The sequence below is a fragment of the Bactrocera oleae genome, chromosome 6, assembly GCF_042242935.1.
Source record: "Bactrocera oleae isolate idBacOlea1 chromosome 6, idBacOlea1, whole genome shotgun sequence".
Taxonomy (NCBI): domain Eukaryota; kingdom Metazoa; phylum Arthropoda; class Insecta; order Diptera; family Tephritidae; genus Bactrocera; species Bactrocera oleae.
Window position 1 is genome coordinate 59,599,147 of NC_091540.1, and position 20,165 is coordinate 59,619,311.

At 34.0% G+C, this 20,165-nt stretch overlaps 1 protein-coding gene across 4 annotated transcripts; it reads left to right on the plus strand.

Annotated features, from left to right (window-relative positions):
* The first annotated feature begins 218 nt into the window (after nt 1–218).
* Nucleotides 219–19,882, plus strand: ACXD (Adenylyl cyclase X D). Of its 4 annotated transcripts, none has more exons than XM_036358915.2 (21): nt 219–393; nt 7,642–7,789; nt 7,857–8,003; nt 8,082–8,241; nt 8,304–8,674; nt 8,728–8,852; nt 9,530–9,568; nt 10,706–10,850; nt 10,921–11,057; nt 11,121–11,412; nt 11,517–11,588; nt 11,702–11,826; nt 14,516–14,734; nt 14,798–15,044; nt 15,132–15,212; nt 15,290–15,558; nt 15,625–15,719; nt 15,913–16,064; nt 18,847–19,009; nt 19,083–19,346; nt 19,423–19,882. In XM_036358915.2, exons 2-21 carry the CDS (start codon nt 7,685–7,687, stop codon nt 19,749–19,751), a joined length of 3,537 nt encoding a protein of 1,178 aa, XP_036214808.2. In that variant the 5' UTR covers nt 219–393; nt 7,642–7,684; the 3' UTR covers nt 19,752–19,882. The 4 variants fall into 4 exon arrangements, with proteins under 4 accessions (XP_036214808.2, XP_036214802.2, XP_036214827.1 ...); XM_036358909.2 differs by lacking the exon at nt 219–393 and adding an exon at nt 1,272–1,463; XM_036358922.2 differs by lacking the exon at nt 219–393 and adding an exon at nt 1,483–1,890.
* Nucleotides 19,883–20,165: the final 283 nt, after the last annotated feature.

Genomic DNA, 20,165 nt, shown 5'->3' on the forward strand with positions numbered 1-20,165 from the left:
TTTTTAGAATTGGTAATTTTTATGGAAAAATGCACATATTGTGCTGTTTTACACAAAGGTCCATCCATAGTTTAGTAAATAAGTAATAATTGCAGCATTATATTCTTGTTTAAAGCAACGAAATAGAAAAATGAATCTTAGCCAAAACAAATGTGAACATGCATTCATACATATGTACGTATGTATGTACATACTATATAACACATTCTACGGATTTTTCAGCACCCGAGTCTTTTCCGGCTATAATCATAGACTATGGTGAGAACGGAAGCTGTTGTTGTTATTGTTGTAGCAAGTCTTGGAAATAAATGGCCAAATAAAGTCATTTCCGTTAGCGTAGAATCGGCTATTGAGAATGGAAGTGTTGATTGTCGCCCGAGATCATGATATCTGGTAAGATTTGAATACTGTTAAATATTTGTTTTAAATAATATTTTAAACTTAATTTGTAAACAGAACAAAAAGGAATAGAAAAAACATTATTCGGTGTACAATACACCGCATAAGCGGATATACCATGTGTACATATGAATTTAACTCATTCAAGTTTGACTTCCACCTGTGAAGGTAGGCATTAAACGCCCATTTTTGGTGCATTGTGGTACATAATATAATAATATGTGTATTTTGAATTACATAGAGAATTTCCAAACAGTTTGGGACAATGCTGCCTTTTTTTAGGCCGGAAATAAATCCGTATCCGTTAAAAAAGCATATGCTTGCTACAATCACATTAAATAGACCAGTTGCTGACATAAAGCCGCATCGAATTTCTTATTTTGTTTATCCACAGACAATTGAAATGGTTTCGTAACATACCCAATTTTAATATTTGAACTTCACAGACAGTTGGAACGATTATTTTCTCAGAAGCCATATTTCATATAATTTACAATAATAATAATAAAAAGTCATCTGCAAAAGCATTTGATATACATATATATGTATGTGCATACAGTTTAAAGTATTAATTACTGTAACGATTTCTGATTAACCACTAATTGCATTTGAATAATCACCCTTAATACAATTCAAAATGTCCCTCTCACCTGTAACGGAATACATTGTAAATTATATATGTACATTTCTTAACGTCTTATCAATTTCTTTCAAAGTTTATTTCATGCCAACTTGGTTAAGTAAATGCTCTTCACGTGTACCTAATCAAATCAAAAGAAATTCTCACTTTTTACTGATAACGTTAGAGACAGGTGTTTGAGAACTTCACCTGCAGCAAAAGAGTCTTCGCCGCATTCAGTGTTTCCTCGAACCCAGAATGTTACGGTACGCGAATAAGTCGTCAGTGCGGGCCTTGTGAATTATTTTCCACATTAAGGTGTAGCGCTGGAGTTTTGCTTGGCACCTGTTTTTGTTTGTGTTTTATTTATTTATTTTTATTTTTTTTGGTCTTGCCAAGTGGAGAGCACTGTTTGAAAAAGTTGTGGCGCTTATCAGCTAGCCGTGTGAGTAATTTGCGATACAAGTTATTGAATGATTGATATTGTGAGATCGTGCCGTGGTTGGTTCAATCAGTCAATTCTCATATTTCACACGGGATTAAATGCCTTACAAGAGTAGCAATTGAAAGGCGATATAAAGTGAATAAAAATGCTATTATAACGATATTAAAAATGCGTAAATATATACAAATAAATAATTAAAATGATTACAAGTGATTGCTGAGCACCTTCAACTTCATGAAAGATCATGAAATATGTTAATGAAAGTATTGATTGTTAGTTAACAACTTTCAAGTGTTGTGTGTGTGTGTGTGCCAAGTGAACTTTGTTTTAATAAATATAAAAAACGTTTGAAATAAAAATATCAATTGTGTTTAAAGTATAATAGTATTCATTCACAATCAATATCTCTCGTGTAAAATCAAAAAAGGTAATAAGAGCGCTGAAAACGTAGCGTCAACATAATGGTTGGCTGCTCTTGTTAAATTTGTATTTGATAATTGGAAAATTTCTGATTGACGTAACGTTAACAATTAATATGATAAGAAGCGAAAGTGTTTGCATATCATTCATATATTGGTGACAATTTCTACGGGCAAAAGGAAATTGCCTATATTATATATAAGTACCTGTACATATGTATATTGGTATGTTATTTATTAACATGTTTACGCTTGAACACGCCTTGTAGAAAAATTTCGATTGTTTTCGGTTTGGTGGCAAACATTTTCGGTTATAATTTCGATTTGTGCATGGAAGATTCAAAGTTCTTTAAATCTCTGTTGTTGAGATCAAAATGTCGTTAGATATTTAAAGTTCCCATATGGTTAGACAGACAAAATTCTTCAGGAAATATTGTATTTGTTCTTGATATTGTTGTTATGTACACTGCTATGTTGCTAATTTTTGGTCAGTTATATATAACATATAATATATATATGTATGTATATTCTAATAATTTCTTTGCGCAAAGCCATCGGCGGGGTTGTCGATTTTGCCTGGATGGAACGTAGAAGAAGAACATTCAATCGTGTCAGAATACTGCAGTCCGTAAGAGAATAGGATGCCTCCTAATGTCTCCCTCAAGCTCAAGCTCACCCGAAAATCTAGAGTGACCCTTGCGCAACTTCGTTCTTATATTGTGGCAGGTTCAACTCCGACCTATCCAGAATTGACCCCGACATATCAAACATATGTATGTGCAGCTTTCATGCAATGAGTCCCCGCATGAATCTAACTATCTCTTTGCAAGCCCAATGAATTCCAGTCATCTCACACCTCTCTCCCTATGCGGGGATTAGATAACCATTACAACAACAACAACAACAAGGGATTTCGGTTCGTTTTTGCATTTTTTAGTTGATACCTTAACTCTTATGTTGTTGTACGGAATAAAAATGCGTATGGAAATATGGAAATTGAATTCAAACCCCAATATTTTGATGATTTACCGTAATTCCCACATTAACTTTTTTTTGTATTCAAAATATGTATATAAATTCTTATCGCCTATAGTAAGGCTTTTAATCACAATTCTTGGTTTTACCGCAATTCTGATGTGTGAGGACAGTTTTAGTCCGTAAACCGAAGGCATAGAGTGATGAGTCATAGGTAGTCTTTCGAAGTCAAAAATCCAATATTTGGAAAATGAAACAAACAACTATACTGAGTTGTCAAATATCCAAACTCCCTTGAATACTAAGAGATTCCAACTCTTTACAACTGAACATTTAGTATATTTTGGAGTAAAGAAGCAAAGATTATTCAAAAATATTAGTCAATATACCTAGTTCAGGTAAAGAAAGGAAAAGATATTTTCAATCCCTACTATGCCAATTAATTTCTTCTCTTTATATCACAATAATGGTCAAGTGTATTAATGGATAATTAAATTACATAAATAAAACAAAAAATCACCATTAACCAATTGGGAAAGAGTATTGTACAAATATTGCATTATTTCAGGAAAAAAGTGCCTCCGATAACGGTGATACAATATTTTACGAGATAATAATTAAAAACACATAATTACAGACAAACACACAAAAAGAGATAAAGCGATTTAACAAAATCAAACCGTTAATGACAGGCTGTAATGGACACATATCAATTTATAGCGTGAGATTGTGAGTGCATATCTCTCGAACAAAGGGAGCGTCCGACACTTTTATGATGACACTGTTATCTTTGGCATTTTTCTAGCGTGAAATGTGCCTGTGATTCGCCTTCATGTTTTTGTTATGAAAATATAACTTTTCAAATATTTGTTGCCTCTTTGCTTTGCGAGAACAATTTATATATTTATAGACCAGTAGCGAGTATGAAAAGGCTACCACACATTTTTCGTAATTAGTAAAATACGCATATATTTAATAGAGAAATCGTTTTACCTAAAATCCTAAAAACTTGCTCTATTGATAAGAACTAATTAACTGTATAGTAAATATACAAATGGCATTACCGACTTATCATAAACAAATAAAGATAATGATTAGTATGTATATGCTAATTATAATATTTTAGTAATTAGTCGGTAATATTTTAAACATATTATACATATTTACGAACAAATAATTTGTATATATAGGGTGCGCCATATTTTATATTGGTCTTGAAAAACTTTGAAAAAAGTTGTTAACTTCAGCTGCACCGAAGCTATAATGCCCGTTGCAAGTGCATTTTTTATAGCATATAAAAATATGTTTTTCTTAATTTTTAACAGTTAGTTTGCATGACAGCTATATACTTTAGTAGTCCGTACAACTTGTTTGGAAATTATAGCGCTGTCTAGCATAATAATTTGTGCCAAAATTCAAGCTATCTTGTCACATTAAAAAGGTTTCCACACAAACACTTAATTGTGATCGAACAGTTTGTATGGAAGCTATATCCCAAAGTGGTACGAAATCGAGAGGGGGAGAAAAGGACCTGTGAGAAATTTCAGGTCGATATCTGTTAAACTGAGCGACTAGTTCGCGTATCTACAGACAGCCAAGCGGACATTGCTAAATGGACTTACCTTCGCTAGCTTATCATTTACACTTTATAGGGTCACGACGTTTCCTTTTAAGTGTTGTAAACTTCATAGCAAACCCTAATGAGCTCGTGCATTCTCGAAAACTTCGATCAGTATAGCGACTATTTCTTCAAATAATCACAGTAAAAGAAGTAAGTTGAAGTCATGGTTGGCTAGAAAAGGTCGTCTTTCTTTGTCAACAGAATCCTTCCTTATTGGTTCTATATTTTAATTTTTTTTTTAAAGATTTTGAATATTTTGTTACAAAATAACTATAACAAGAACTTCCTTTCAACTTTCTTGAAACCATCAACCGAAAAGAGCTTTCTCAAAATGTGTGCTGTTTACTTTTTGAAAATATAAAGCTTCAAGTTAGCTTTGACGAAAAATCGGCTCGAACGACCACTTTTTGGTCCAAATACAGTATTTTGGCAAAATAAACATATTTAGTATACCAATGAGTTCAGAGGCACAGCGCTAGTGCACAAGAACGCAACGACGTACTGACTCGTTCCCTATCAGACGAAGTTTGGGTAAGGATGCTCTCCCGCCAGCAAGCTTTGCAGCTTATACATTGTTCTCACCAAAAATTTTAAGTAATTAGAATACATTTAATCTATGCACTCATCTAGACAGTCCTAATTGTCGTTGGAGATTTATAAAACAGCTGTTCTTGACTATATTTGATCGGCTTCGGCAGTCTCACTCCACATTACTTTTTTTGATAAATAATGTTTTAATTTTTTACTTTTTTTTTTGTTTGTTTACTTCTTTTCACTTTGACAGTTTGTAATATCAAATTCAGCTGTAATAAATTTCTCTACTGACAAACAGATGGCGCTAAAACAGAGTTGCACAGAGAGATTTCGAATAGATTAGCTTCAAATCACCTAGGTGACGAGATTAACAACTGTCATTTCTGTATGGCGAAAGCTTGCTAAATCCAGTAGAATATTGAGAGACCGATTGTCTTGAACTTGTGGCAACCGTTTTCAATGAATTCAGGGCCGCGTCATCAATATTTCCATCCGATGGTATACTTGTAGTTTCACTCCTAAAATATATTCAGCAACTTTTTTTGGATTTCTACATTAATAACAAAATTTTTCTAAATGCTATTTTCCTAAGAGATGGTTGTTCGTATATTTTATATATAAAATTTGCCACGAAGTTTGAACATCTAGAAGGAAACATCGGATACACTATAAAGTAATATATATATACCTTCTGATCAAATTTGGTGATCAATAAATTATTTGCTATCGAAAGTTTTCTTTGTGACTAATACCCGAAAACAAATTTCGGAAACAATTGCGTTCAAACAGTAGAATTTAAGTGGCTGCTGGTATAGTACTTACTACATACAAGTACATACAAGCAATGTACTTAAAATCAGGTAATACCAAAAAATGTAAACAAAATATAATTAACTAAAAATACAGCAATCTCCTATTGATGTATTTATTCAGATAAGGTTAGGATAGGTTAGTTTGTTAGCCAAATAAGCCACGCATATACCAGTTTTGCTTCCCAGCGCTTATCTAGATTAGAAAATAGTTAAAAATTTTTGATATCTTTAATAACTATTTTAGGGTAAAAACCCAGTGAAGCGTTAAGTATAATGATTAAAAAAGGGAATTCTCAAAGAAAGGATGTGCTGCCCTTGATTTGCTAGTTTTTGCAACGTGGTTAAACGAACAAACGATTGGTATAAATATAATAAACTGGCATAATACCACAAAGCAAAGCTGGATTAGCAAGCGGTTATACCACTTTAATGGGAAACTTTTTTGTTGCCTCCCTTCTATAAAACTTTTTGCATACAGAAGCAGAACTTTAACATAAAAAGTAGATGAATAACGAATCAAAGACATATATAACAGTATACTTTAGACCTTTTCCTTTTATGAATGAGGGTGTAACTTCATATCAAGCTTACCTGAAACATTTAGTGCTTTATTCAGCTATCATTTTCTTAATATGAATAAGTACTGCATGCCAAAAGAATCGAAAAGATCGCAGTAATTTAATTTCTTTATATACTTCAACCATAAGAAATACTAAAAAATTTGTTGATTAGTTAATAAAGACCCTAGTATTTAATGCATATTTTTTCCTTCACATGAATTTAGTTCACTAACTCATTTCAATACGCTCGTGCTCTTTAGCCCTCATAACAACTGCTTTAAAACTATAAGCTGGAATTGTCAACAAATTGAAACGGAAAATAAACTTCTTATATTTAACTTGAGAGAGTCGAGTGAGTTGTGTTTTTGTGAGCTCTGACTATTCAAAATTCAATTTCGAGATTAAAAAAAAAAAACAAATCCCTAAATCTAGTTTACAAACCGAATAGTCAGAGCAGTGAGTGCGTTAAGCTATACTAAGTTATACCAACTTTATGCCAGAGATCGGGGGTTTCGTACATATCGCTGGTTTTCCTATTTTGATTGTAACCCTACCAGCATAACTGTTGCACCCCGCTTGAGGTGGTCCAATTACGCCAGAAACTATCACGAAATTACGACATTATGATGGTTGACCATAAAATGAGAGAGTTGGTTAAGTTGCTTCCAATGAGGTGGTCAACATGGAAACGAACACCAATTTTGAGGGCCTCGGAGCTTCACCCCATCAAACCGGCATAGAAATATTGGAGATTCCTTACAGCAAAGTCATAACTATAGATGGAGATTATACCTAAGCAGATTTTTATTCAAAAAACGTCCTTTCATCTTTATGACAAATACTTTTCATCTCATTTCGTATATCCGATAAATTATGTAACAATTTATTAAAATATCTTCGGCCGTTAAAAGCTCAGGAGGAAGTTTTGATTTCTTGAAACAATTTGCGGTCATTCTAATCACTAGTTTATTGTAATTGAGATTATTTTGTGTAAAAACAAAGACGATTCTCAAGTAAGTTCATCAGGATAATTCAAATTATTCACCAGTAGCGAATCCAGAATTTCTTTCTGGGTGGATTTTTTCCTCCAAAATACTATATTTCTAATATTGCTGGTACTTCGTAAATTTTTCCGAATTTGAATTAAAGTTATTTTCCTCGTCTCGGATTTTATGATATGATAAATATTCGAGGCAAACGTAATATATCCTGTTCAGGGTATAAATATATTCCAAAACCTTTGTATACTATTAATAGGTGCAACAGCTTTACCAATCCCTAAGCGCAACAAGGTTAAAAAATGAATGCGTTTTTAGAATCCTCAACGGAAGCCACACCAGATCACGATGAGGGTCATCAAACAAAGTTGGTTAACCAAAAACAATGGGAGTTAGGCTACTTAAAGGTAACAACAAAGTTTCAATCATCAAGCAGCAATGCATTTCCCATATAATTTTGGCCAATACTTCCAGAGAAAATGTCGCAATCTCGAACTGGAGCAGTACTATGTATCTTATATGAATCGTTTGCGCTTAAGCCATCTCGGATTATTCATATTTGTACTAATACTTATAGCGATCGTACATTCCTTGCTGATTATAATCACGTTTCCCAAAAATGTATGTATGTTTTGATTATAAAAGTAAAAAAATTTTTTTGTTTTAATTATTAAAATATTCCAATATGAGTAATTTCAGGAGAATCGCGACATATATTTGGATATCGGCATTTATATGGGCTGCACTTTGATTATACTGATTGTATTGCTTTTTAATTTTCGCTTGACACTCAACAAACGCTACGAATGGTTGACGTTTAGCTCAATTTGGTTAGCGATTTCCACGCTCGTCGTGATGGGTATGAGTGCTGCAGCTTTGAAGCAATTTTGAAATATATTTTTTACTTCTAATTCATCACAGATATCTCGATACCGATATACCGCGCTGTGAAGGACTACAATATCATTGTGCCCACCTACTACAGTTTCATCATATACGCCACTTACATTTTTATGCCAATCACCGAAGATGTGCACGCCTTCATACTGGGCGTGGCTGTTTCGTTTTGCTATATGATATTGTTCTTATTCGTCACTTATCGTCGTCGTTTGGATGGCTCACGGGAAATGGATTTGCCGAAGATCATATCCGAAGCTATATTTATGGCCTGTGTCAATTTGCTCGGCTTGTTCTTTCGGCTGACGCGTGAGGTGGCCATTCGTACGACATTTCTCGATAAACGACAATGTGTCGAGGAGACTTTGGTGCTGCGTGCTGCGCGAGATCAAGAGGTGTGTGTCACGCAGTTATTATGTGAGTTGTGTATTAATGCGTGTAATTATAGAAAAGTCTACTTTTGAGCATAATCCCGGCGCAGATTGCTAATAAAATCGAAGAGGATGTGAAGATGCGTATTGAACATTTAAAGAAAAGCAAGAAAAATCGGCGATCCACGCACGACGAAGTGGGGTAAGATTTCAATTTAAAGTAAAAATAAGTAAGGGTTTAACCTTAAATTTTTTTTATTTTATATTGATGAAACCTTAATCAAAAGGACGAAATTTAAATATTGGGAATATGAGGGGAAAATAACTAGAGACTTAAATACCCTCATGTTAAGGTTAAGCTTTAGACCGACTTTATTTATGTGCAGCTAATGGTTAAGAAAATATTTAATATTGTTTAAAATCAACTGGAAAGTCTAAAATCTATCTAGTGGTAGCTTTGTACCAATTTCAATCATTTATTAGACCACGAATTATTGTTACCAGAAAAAGATGGTCTCTAAGTTTCATTAAGATACGTCACAGATTGAGTGATATATGGAAGCTAAGAGAGGTACTAACCCGACTATTGGAATTGCATTAAGCTAACTCACTTATTGACTGATATAGACGTTATAAAGTCTACCGGCAATTCGAAAATTATTATTATATTAGGTACTTAAACGGGTGCTAGCGAATCTATTGATCCGATTTCAAATACGTTTTGCACAAGGAATCATAATTATCAAGGGAAGATGTTCTCTATATTTCATTAATATGTCAGTGTATTATATATGTAGTAGTAGTATAGTATTCTTTAAAAGCTTTTAAACTATTTCCGTGTACAAATCTATGCTTACTCAATCTAATACCTATTTTCAGCTCTACACCGACTCCCCTATGGCGGCAAATGGATACAGAGTAAGTATTTGCAAATATTCATATAAATGAAATTTTCAAACCCTTTGAAGAGGTGAGTAAGCCAAAAATTGTCAGCAAAGTAGTAAGTGAAATTAGCGTAAATCAATTCTACGAGCAACCAAAATTTCTGAAAAATAATATAAATACCGAAAAAGATCCCGAATTGTGCGAAATAGTCGTAGTTAAGCCTGTTCAAGGATATTTGAAAATCCTTCGTTATAGTCTGTAGACTGTTGTTCTGAAGTGATCAACCAAATTCTCAAGTCTATCTTTCAATTCATTGCTGTTCTCCCAGAATTCAGTCATATTCAATTTTAGAAATTAATATGTGGATTTTGGGAAGACATGTCAAGTAGTGTCCGAAAGAATTACAACAATCTCAAACATTTTACCGAAAAATATATAACTTTTTGAAATTGTCGTTGACATGACGTGTCCTCGACATCGAAACTTTAGCTATCGATTTTCATATGAATCAAGCTTTGCTGAAAAAATTTTTAGTGACATATTCAATACTTAAACCCTTAGTCTTAGTGCGAGTAGTATGCCCGCATAACAGTTTGCCATGAAATTTGCAACACCTGGAAGGAAACGTCGGAGACCCTATAAAGTATATACAAAATATATAAATGATTAGCATGTCGATTTAGTCATGCCGGTCTGTATGTCTATATATACAAGAATTAGTCCCTCAGTTTTTGAGATAACGGAAGCTACTCTTTTGCCGGAATCACCGATATCGAACCACTATAGCATATAGCTGTCATACAAAGTGACCGATCAAAACAAAGTCCTTGTATTGAAAACTTTTTTATTTGACGAGATATCTTCACGAAATTTGGCATGACTTATTTTATAAAATTATGCTGCAATTTCCGTACATATTGTTAAAATCGGATTAGTAAAGCGTAGAGCTGCCATACTAACTAACCGATCAAAATCAGACTTAAGATATTTTTATACCCTTTTATGGTATGCGAAATGCATTTGTGAAGTGTATTATAGCTTCGGTTTACCTGAAGTTAACGTTTTTTCTCATTTAAGGTTTATTTTCTTTTATTTAAATAAGAAATAAATACTTTATATTTTTTTACTTAATTAATTCTTTGCCTTCTTTCAATTTTAATTTTATCACAGAAAACTATTTATTGAACCACACAACGATGTCTCGATTTTATACGCAGACGTTGTCAATTACACTTACTTAACAACGACGCTGGATGTGAAGACCTTAGTGGAGACTTTGCACGATTTATTCGTTAAGTTCGATACAGCATCACAGGTAAAGAAAAATAAAAAATCACAAGTTGTGTCTTGAAATATTTAGCAGGCTAAAAAATATGCTCTTACAGGAATACGATGTGCTGCGCATTAAGTTTTTGGGTGACTGTTATTATTGCGTTGCGGGCGTACCGTTGCCAAACGAGTACCATGCCAGATCGTGTGTATATCTGGGCCTGCGCATGATCAAGGATATACGTGATGTGCGGTAATTTCTCACAAACGTAACTACATTTTTGTCTGTGACTCAAATTCTCACCCATAACTGTAGATCGAAGCGCAAGTTGGATATTGATATGCGTATCGGCGTGCATTCGGGAAACATACTTTCGGGCGTAATCGGCGCCAACAAATGGCAATTTGATATTTGGTCCAAAGATGTGGATATAGCCAATCGTTTAGAGTCGACAGGCGAAGCTGGCCGCGTGCATGTTAGTGGTCAAACATTACAACAACTCGATGGCGAGTTCATTTACGAGGAGGGTACAGCGAAGGCGCGTGACGATCCGGTGCTGCGTAAATATGAGATTCATACGTTTCTTATCAAACCACCGTCTTCCCGAGTTAGTATGCTTGGATTTAGATATTTTTGTTGTGACGTCATTGTTTTTATTTTATTTTTTTTCTTCTAAATGTGTTGTAGTAATTTTGTTGTGTGTGTTTTCAGGTAACATCATTCATTACAATGAGACGTCCACCCTCGTCGTTGCGAAAAAATCTGGAGCGCAAATCAGGAGCGGTATATTTTGATAAACCATTACTAAATATATTTCTTTTTTGTTTGTAACTTGTTTTTTTTTTGGTTTATGTTTTTTTTTTTGGTTTATTAATTAATTAATTTTTTTGATATAGGACCAAAGAAATGAAATATCGACGAATTTCATGCAAAACAGCATAAGTCAATATAATCAAATTCGCAATCAAGCAACATTGGAGATGAGTCGTGAGGTGGACAAAATGCCTATTGGACGCATACAGTAAGATTTTTGATTTTGATGAAAATTTTATTTAAGGTTACTTATACGCAGTGTATAATTAATACTTTAGTGCGCTCAAAAAATACTGTAAAACTTTGGAGTATTCTATGAGTTGTGTTCAGGCAGTACTAGACAGGTTCTATTGGTAAATCTTTTAGTTTTATAGTAGGTTATGTTACCAAGTAATTTGAATCTCTATAAAAAAAACGTTTCCGATTTATACCCATATACGATTTTATTTTTTCGAAAACCCAACATTGACCTGCTGTAGTATATCTGACATAAAAAATATTTTTTACACCATTGTATAATTAGGAATGGGTAGATAATGTCCATTTTTCAGTTCATTTTTTTTTTAGTAATTTGCAAACCATATTTAATAATGATGTTTGAAATAAGTTCAATTTCGATATTCAAAGGCAGATATTTCGATTTTAGGGGCTAACTTCGAAAAACAAATAAATGATTTTTTTACTTATGACTTTATGCCTAAACAAAAATTGGTTTGGTGCAATACTCCGAAAAAAAATCGTTTCTGGCGCATGGTGGAATTGCTTGAAATCATGTCTTGTATATAGAATACATAAGGGCAAAAACTGTGACTGTTTTCACATTAGTTAGTACTACTTAACCGAAACAGACCCTGATTTTTATCAAGCCAAGAACTGTCCACTAGGTAACATCCAACAATTTTTTTTTCAGAAATCATTCACTGCCGTTACAACAACAACAATTCTAGTACTTATTGCATCCACTTTAGACGTCTACTTTTATGATAGTATGTGTCTATCACTCGATAAGTTGAAGGTACAAACGCCGACCTAGGCAATTTTTGAAATTATTAAAGGACAAGTAAGGAAGACCTAAATTGGGGTGTAACCGAACATTTTAAGGAAAACATGAGCAAGAAGATCAGAAATCAGTAGATTAAAGATATGAAGTTTAGAACAAGATCTACAACATTTTCACTTATATGTAAGAAAACTTGACCACTTAATTTCATTGAAATTTCACACGTTTTGAAGAGTTTATAGTGGTTGTTGTTATGACGGCATTGAACGATTTCCGAAAAAAGTCGAAAATTACTCTATAGGGTATACTGGGGCTAGGTGAAGGTTCGGACTGATCGCGTTTACTTTTAGCACTACTCAATTAGATTAGTCAAAATGACATATTCTGCTAAACTAGCGAAAAGCACTATATTTATTATATGGGAGGTGGGGTAATTTGTGAGCCGATTTCATATCTTTTCGGAATTAAACTATAGTATATCCAATATTATAAGTACACTTAATTTTACTATGATAACTTACATATTCATCGATATATATGGTATAAATCCAAACGGAAGTTTGAAATCCTTATATCAGGTATATGGGAGCTAGGCGTAGTATTGACCCGATTTTATGCATTTTTAGCATCAATTATATATTACTTTCAGAAAAGCTGCTCTCATTAAGATATCTGATAGATTCACCTATAAATACGGTACAATTCCAATCGGCAGTTAGAAAATACTTATAATAAGTATATGGGAAATAGGGCAAGTTTTGGCCTGATTTTATCCATTTTATGCTTAAAGATGCACTTTATTAGAAAAATACCCTCTCTGAATTTCTGATCAGAAGGATATTTTTATTAGATAGGCTTTTTTGGCTATAGATATATATATATATATATATAGCTATATATATATATTTGGCTTTGACTAAGACTTTTGGTTTTTACCGATTTTACCCATTTTTGACAAAGGAACACATTATTATCAGAAAAAGATTCTCTCCGCATTTCAATCATTTATCTCTGAGTTTGACCGATATTTTCGGTAAAAAGTCAGTCATAAGCGCTGTGGTCCACATATTCGGCATCTAAGCGCTTGAAAAGTTATGGTCCGGTTTCGACAATTTTTAGACGTAAAATGGAATACCCAAAAGAGACTATTTATGCAAAGTTTTGTTTCGATAACGTCATTAACTATCGATTTCTATGCTTAAAAATTTAACAATCAGAGGGAATTTAAAAATGTTACACTTCTATATGGGAAGTAGGCGTGGTTGTGTTCTAATTTCGCCTGGCAGGGATTTCACTTAAAAGTGAGTGGCGCCACGCCCTTTGTCTAATTTTGACAACAGCTACTATAAAGCCCCTTCATACCATCTTAGGTGTAAACTTTAATATGCCTGACGTATTTATTTCGTTAGTTATCGCACTTTTAGTAGTTTTCAAAATATTGGATATATGTGGAGTGGGCGTGGTTACCATTTGATTTGCCCTATTTTCACAGTTTATGAAGAGGTGCTAGAAAGACTTGTTTTCAGCAAGTTTAGCTTTAGTAGTTTCTGAGATATGTACATTAGGCATACGAAAATTCTTTTTAACCACAAACGCCGCTCCATAATTGGTTGAACTATACCAAATGAAAGTTTTATATCTTAATTTGTGGGTTAGTTACTTTAGCCTTTTATACGATTTTGCTTAAGGACACTTTCACATTTATCCATGGTAAAAATTGTTAAACAAACTTTTCGCGGCGTAAAGATTTTTTTTATCGATTCGGTTCACGCGCAGTTTAAATGGCCTACTGTTAGTCAAATTTGAATACATGATATACAAATATAATTATTTTAAAATAAACTTTTGGTTTTATTTACTTCAATAACATATCCAAAATTATTATATTTTTTTTCAGAGTCTCCAAACTATGCTTTGGCCACGAAAAACGTTTAACACAAGACGAAATGGAGGGGCAAATATTTCGCAGCAATATAACCTCGGTCTGTCTGTTCTTCAAAGATTGGCGCTGGGAGCTGATGTTCATGAAGCAACCGGATTTTATGCTCAAGTACAGTGTGCTGGTCTCATATATAACACTCGTGTGCGCCATTGTCATGCAGGCTGTCAATTCATCGTAAGTAAAATGCAGGCGAATAACTCTCGTACTCAACTTGGCAGTGAAACAATTTTCTTGCAGGCCAACAGAAGCCTTTTGGGCGCTAGTGGCGGTTGGCAATGTCTTAATGCTGCTGCTGCTGGCTTTGGTTTGGTACAAAAAACTCTGGATAATGTTTATTAGCGAGACGGAATTGTCAAGGCCAAAGCAAAGTTTCAGCAAATGGCTCTATAAACTCTCCGATGGCATACAAAGCAATATACTTGTACGCAGCAGCATTTACTTGGTGGTGATTATACTGCATTCAACCGGTATCATCTTGCAATTGGTAGGCAATAAGAAACGTGGCTTAAAAATTAGATGAAGTTAAAAATTATACTGAAAATGAACTGATACTATTAAACTTTATTTACAGTTAGATTGCAATAAAAGCGCTGCTGTGGAGGAAGCTATTTTGGGCACTGCGAGAAATGAGACAACCTGCTTCAATGCTTGGGTGCGTTCAAATTTTAGCAGTAGCCATAATATTATATATAAAAATTTCTAAAATAATGATTATCTCTTTAAATACAGGCCGTCACCGAGTGCTTTATGCTCAGCACTTGCATCACCTTCCTCTTTACGCGTATTCCATTCGTCTTGAAGGCGAGTGTCGGCATAATGACATTGGTTTTCTATACCGTTGTTGTAACCTTGTCGTATAGCTACGTTTATGGCCAAAGTCTGAGCACGAATGATACGCTTTATCCAGAGTATTCACACATATTTGTAATGTGCATTTCTGTAGGCATATTCCATTTGATGGACAGACAAACGGAATTTATTGCTAAAGTGGACTATAAGTGAGTGCTACCGAAAAAAAAAAATTATTTTAAAAATATTTTTAAACTCATTGTTTTTAATTTTAGCTGGAAACGTCAATTGCTCAAAAAGCAGGACGATGCCAAATTCACAAATGAGACCATTTCCATTCTCATCAATAATATACTGCCATCACATGTCGGTGAGTAACATAGGAAGAGCGTATTGTGAAAAAGAGGAGTATAATTATACAAAGTAAAGCACTCGTCAGCGCATTATTTTCGGACATAATATAAATTCTAGCCTACAAAAATTATAACAACATTTTCTGCCACCTTATCCGAGTTACTAAAATTTGTATAGAACATATAATTTATACATATTTCTCTTTTTAGCCGATATTTACATGTCGCGTCAAATGACCAATGAGCTTTACTACGAGGAATATGATAACGTTGCCGTTATGTTCGCCACAATACGAAATTACGATACCGAACAAGTCGGCATACGAGTTTTAAATGAGATTATTTGTGATTTTGATGAAGTGGTAAGTGACTTTAAATATTCCTGCATGCGTGTATTCTTGCTACCATGACGTCACTTTAGCAATGCAAAGAGACAGAATTGTTGAGGTTGGGCTTATTATATCTTGTAGCATAGAATCCTAAAATCTTTGCAGATGTCATAGATTAATCTCGCTCTTAATTGAAAGAAAAAGATACATCTGAAATTCAGGAGAAAATGTTGTAATGGCGGTACTCAGGGCAAGAAAAATTAAGAACTTACTTTAAAGAAAGATTCACTTATACAATTCTTAATTCTCTGAGACAATTTTGAAAAATATTAAGAGAAATTAAATAGTGAATCATTAGTAAATACAATTATTTCAAAACTCAAATCAAACGAAATTAGTTTACCCACATATGTATAAGGTCTGGTGAATATAAATCCATTATTTTTTGCATTAAATTGAAGATTTCATTTAGTGTAGTTATAATGGTCCGATTTAGGTCAAATATGACCGTTTTGTTCGATAATTTTTTGCTATTTTAAAGCTGATTTCATAATGCCACTCGCACAGAAACGCTCGTACTTATTGGCAAAAAACTAGGACAGTTTTCGGTTTTCACTACACTTTCTTGGTGTAAATTTTTCACCAGAAAACTCATTCGCCATAGACAGGAACAGTTAGTAATCACTTGGTGACAGGTCCAAACTATAAGGTGAATGCATAAAAACACTTCAACCAGCTACCATAGCTACTGAATCACTATCGTTGTTTGTGGCCCGGCGTGTTCCTGATGGTACACAATTTCTCTCATATTGGCCAAAGCTGGTCACTTCTGGTTGATTGCTTCACTCAGACGGTTCAATTATTAATAATGCAGTTCCGAATTAAGAGTTTAATCGAAGTTGGCAGCTCATAGTAGATAATTCCCTACCAATCACTATATACATATATTAAACCCTTCCGGACAATCAATGCTGTCGTGGCTACCGTTTGTATCGGCTTACCGCAATTCGACCACGACCATTTTCACTTGACGTTCTTGTAAGTGACCCACTTTTCAATACCACTAACTATACGCTTTAGAAATAGATCGATTATGTTGCGATTCAGCAGCGATTCGCAGATGGAAACTCGTCATCTTTGACATCAAAATTATCCGAACAGAATCGACGAAACTCGAATTGCGCTTGATAGACTCACAGAGTATCAAGACCATAAACACTATTAATATTTCCAAAAACCATCAAAAACATATTTCAAATATCTCAAACAGTCTTAATTGCTTTGTTATAATAACTATCGAAGTAATGATATGTACGAGTATATCAGCTGACGCTAATCTTGTGGAAATGAAGTCAGTTCTTATTTACTAGTATTTGTCTGTGTTGCCTGAATTATTCCGATTTGTATAGGTTAGGATTACGCTGAATTATCTGCGCTCGAAATATATATATTAAATCATTTCTATCATTACTTCTTAAGACATTTCTTTTGTAGAGCAAGGTTGCAATAGTCCCAAGAATAGCTTTCTTTCGTTGGAATTATATCAAAGGAAACGAAGAAGAACGAGTTAGTTTTTGGGCGGTGTGAAATCTTATTATTTTTATGTGAAACATTTTTAAATATTTAATATTACCTTATTTTATCGAAGTTATGGCGGAGATGCAAGTTATGGCATATATGTACATAGGTGTTGGCAGTTTTCGAAGTACTTATTGGTTATGTCGTGTTCATAATCTTTTTTATCCTAATAGATCGTAGGAACATTTTATAAAATGTCAAAATCCTTTCTTTACTAACTCTTTTGTGCAGCTGATTGAAAATTTTGTTAGAATCTCGACTTTCTGATCGCAATTTTATGCCTGGGAATAGGCATTATCTATGAAACGTCATGAAGTTTATAAAAAATTTATGTATCAACGGCTCCTGCACACATTCAAAGTTTTATTTAATTACTCTACGCTTGGAGAAGTGAAGCAGAGTTTTTAGATACAAATCTACACTAAAAATTTAGTAGGTTATGAATAATAAGACAGTTCAAAGTGGAATAGCCAAATTACAACCGAAATATAAGGCAAGAAACATAAGTTATTCTAGCTTAAAATTTTTGTTAGCTTAGTTTCGGAAACTCTAATACAAAGTCATAAAATTATAATATAATGAGATTCTTAAATTTTTTCTCGTCTTTCGAAACGCTGGGAGTAAAATTTCTATGTACCGGAACCATCCAGATAAGCCTAACTGATAGGTTAGCTATCTGTTTGGTAGATTATCGCAATTTGTATGACCCCAACGGAACTTAAAATGTTCATTCAATATAGGCATTAAATGAGCTTTGATTAAATCTAAAATACTTATAACAGTACCAATTTGCTTTTTTATGGGTCTCGCCAACATAACCTCAAACAAGTACGAGTATGTATGGTTCTTCGCGATTTTATTTGTATAAAGTATAAAATTTGTGAAGTTCTTGTGGTCCATGTGGCTTAAAAAAAACACCAAAGTCAGTGATCCTAAAAGTTTAAAGAATAAATTATTCTACAATTTGTGGCATTAAGGATTATATATGAAATCGTAAGGTCTGGCAACTCCGTAGAACCGCCATATTCAATGAATTAAGAGGATACTTGGTACTATGTGGTTTCGATACACTGCCAAGGTGAAGAAGAGAATTTAAACATCGAAGAGATCTCTATTCCTAAGTTAAGGTCAAGACATAAAAGAATTTGCAAAGACACACTGAAAGCAAGTTATCATGAATTAACCCGCCCTTGAACTCAAGAGTGACAGCTTAGAGCTGATCATAGTCTCTTTTTAGCTAAGCACTTATACGGGCACGAGAAAAGTGGAAAAGATCAAAGTCGCGGGCTGGACCTATATGGCGGCTTGTGGTTTGGATCCAAAACGGTCGGAGCATCGGAAAACCCAAACTGCTTATCGCAGCTCCTCATTACTGCCCAATGGACGCAGGAGTCATTATTGTAAGCAAATTCGCTCACGCCGAAAATTCAAGGTGTTATTTCATAAAAAATATGTATATATATTTGAATATAGCAAGTCGGCAGCATGACATCGATGAAGAAGCGCAGCTTGGCGATGATGAGCAGCCCACAACCAGCAGACAGGCCGACGTTCAGTCCATAAGACTGCAGGAATACGAGGGTCACAACAAGAAGACTTACAAATCGGAGGATTATAACGATGTGGTCTTTGTCATGTTGCAATTCGCTTTGGAACTGATGCGCACAATGAAGTGCTTCAACGTCGAGAATCTGCAGTGCGAAGCTGATGACGAGGACTGTGGCGCTTTGCGTATAGGTAATAAGATGCATTTATGTTACCGAAAAAAACATTATATAACATCTAAATACTGTTATTTATTTACCGCTACAAGGCATCTCCAATGGTCCTGTTATGGCTGGTGTGGTGGGTTCTTACAAACCGCATTACGACATCTGGGGCAATGCGGTGAATATGGCCTCGCGTATGGACTCAACCGGTATAGCCGGTTCCATACAAGTCACACAGAATACCGCAAAAATATTAGAATCGTATAATGTCAAATGCACTTATCGTGGGCTGACCTTCGTTAAGGGGCGTGGTCATATACCTACATACATTGTTAATGTCTATGAGTCGCTTCATTTCGTCAAGATTCGTGAGGAGGACGATGTGGAAGAGGAGACTACGAGTAATTTAGATTATGAAAGTGTCAGCTGCTAGATTTAAGACTATCGACAAATTGTTTTAAGTTATTTTTTATATTAATTGTGTACATGAAGTATTAAGATTTAGTATTCTTTTGTTTAAAAATGTGACTAGTCAATAAATTATATTTAATAGTAAAAACCAAATAGCTTGTATACTCTTGCAACATGTTGCTACAGATTATAATAGTTTTGTTCACCTAACGGTTGTTTGAATCACCTAAAACTAATCGAGATAGATATATAGGTATATATAGTAGATAAAATCGAGTGAAAATTACAAGTATGTGAAGTACCTTAATGAAACTTAGAGAGCATCTATTTCTTTTAATAATATGTAGAATTGCCAAAAAGTACAGCAACCGTATTCGTTAGATTTTTATGAAAAATTGGGTTAAACGTTGGTATGCTTGTATTGACTCAAGAACCT

Excerpts from the sequence above, each read along its gene's own strand:
- ACXD (XM_036358915.2), top strand. The coding sequence starts at position 7,685 with ATGAATGCGTTTTTAGAATCCTCAACGGAAGCCACACCAGATCACGAT. Across the intron at positions 11,058-11,120 it reads AAGGATATACGTGATGTGCG|ATCGAAGCGCAAGTTGGATA; the intron begins GTAATTTCTCAC and ends CCATAACTGTAG. Across the intron at positions 19,347-19,422 it reads CTGTGGCGCTTTGCGTATAG|GCATCTCCAATGGTCCTGTT; the intron begins GTAATAAGATGC and ends TACCGCTACAAG.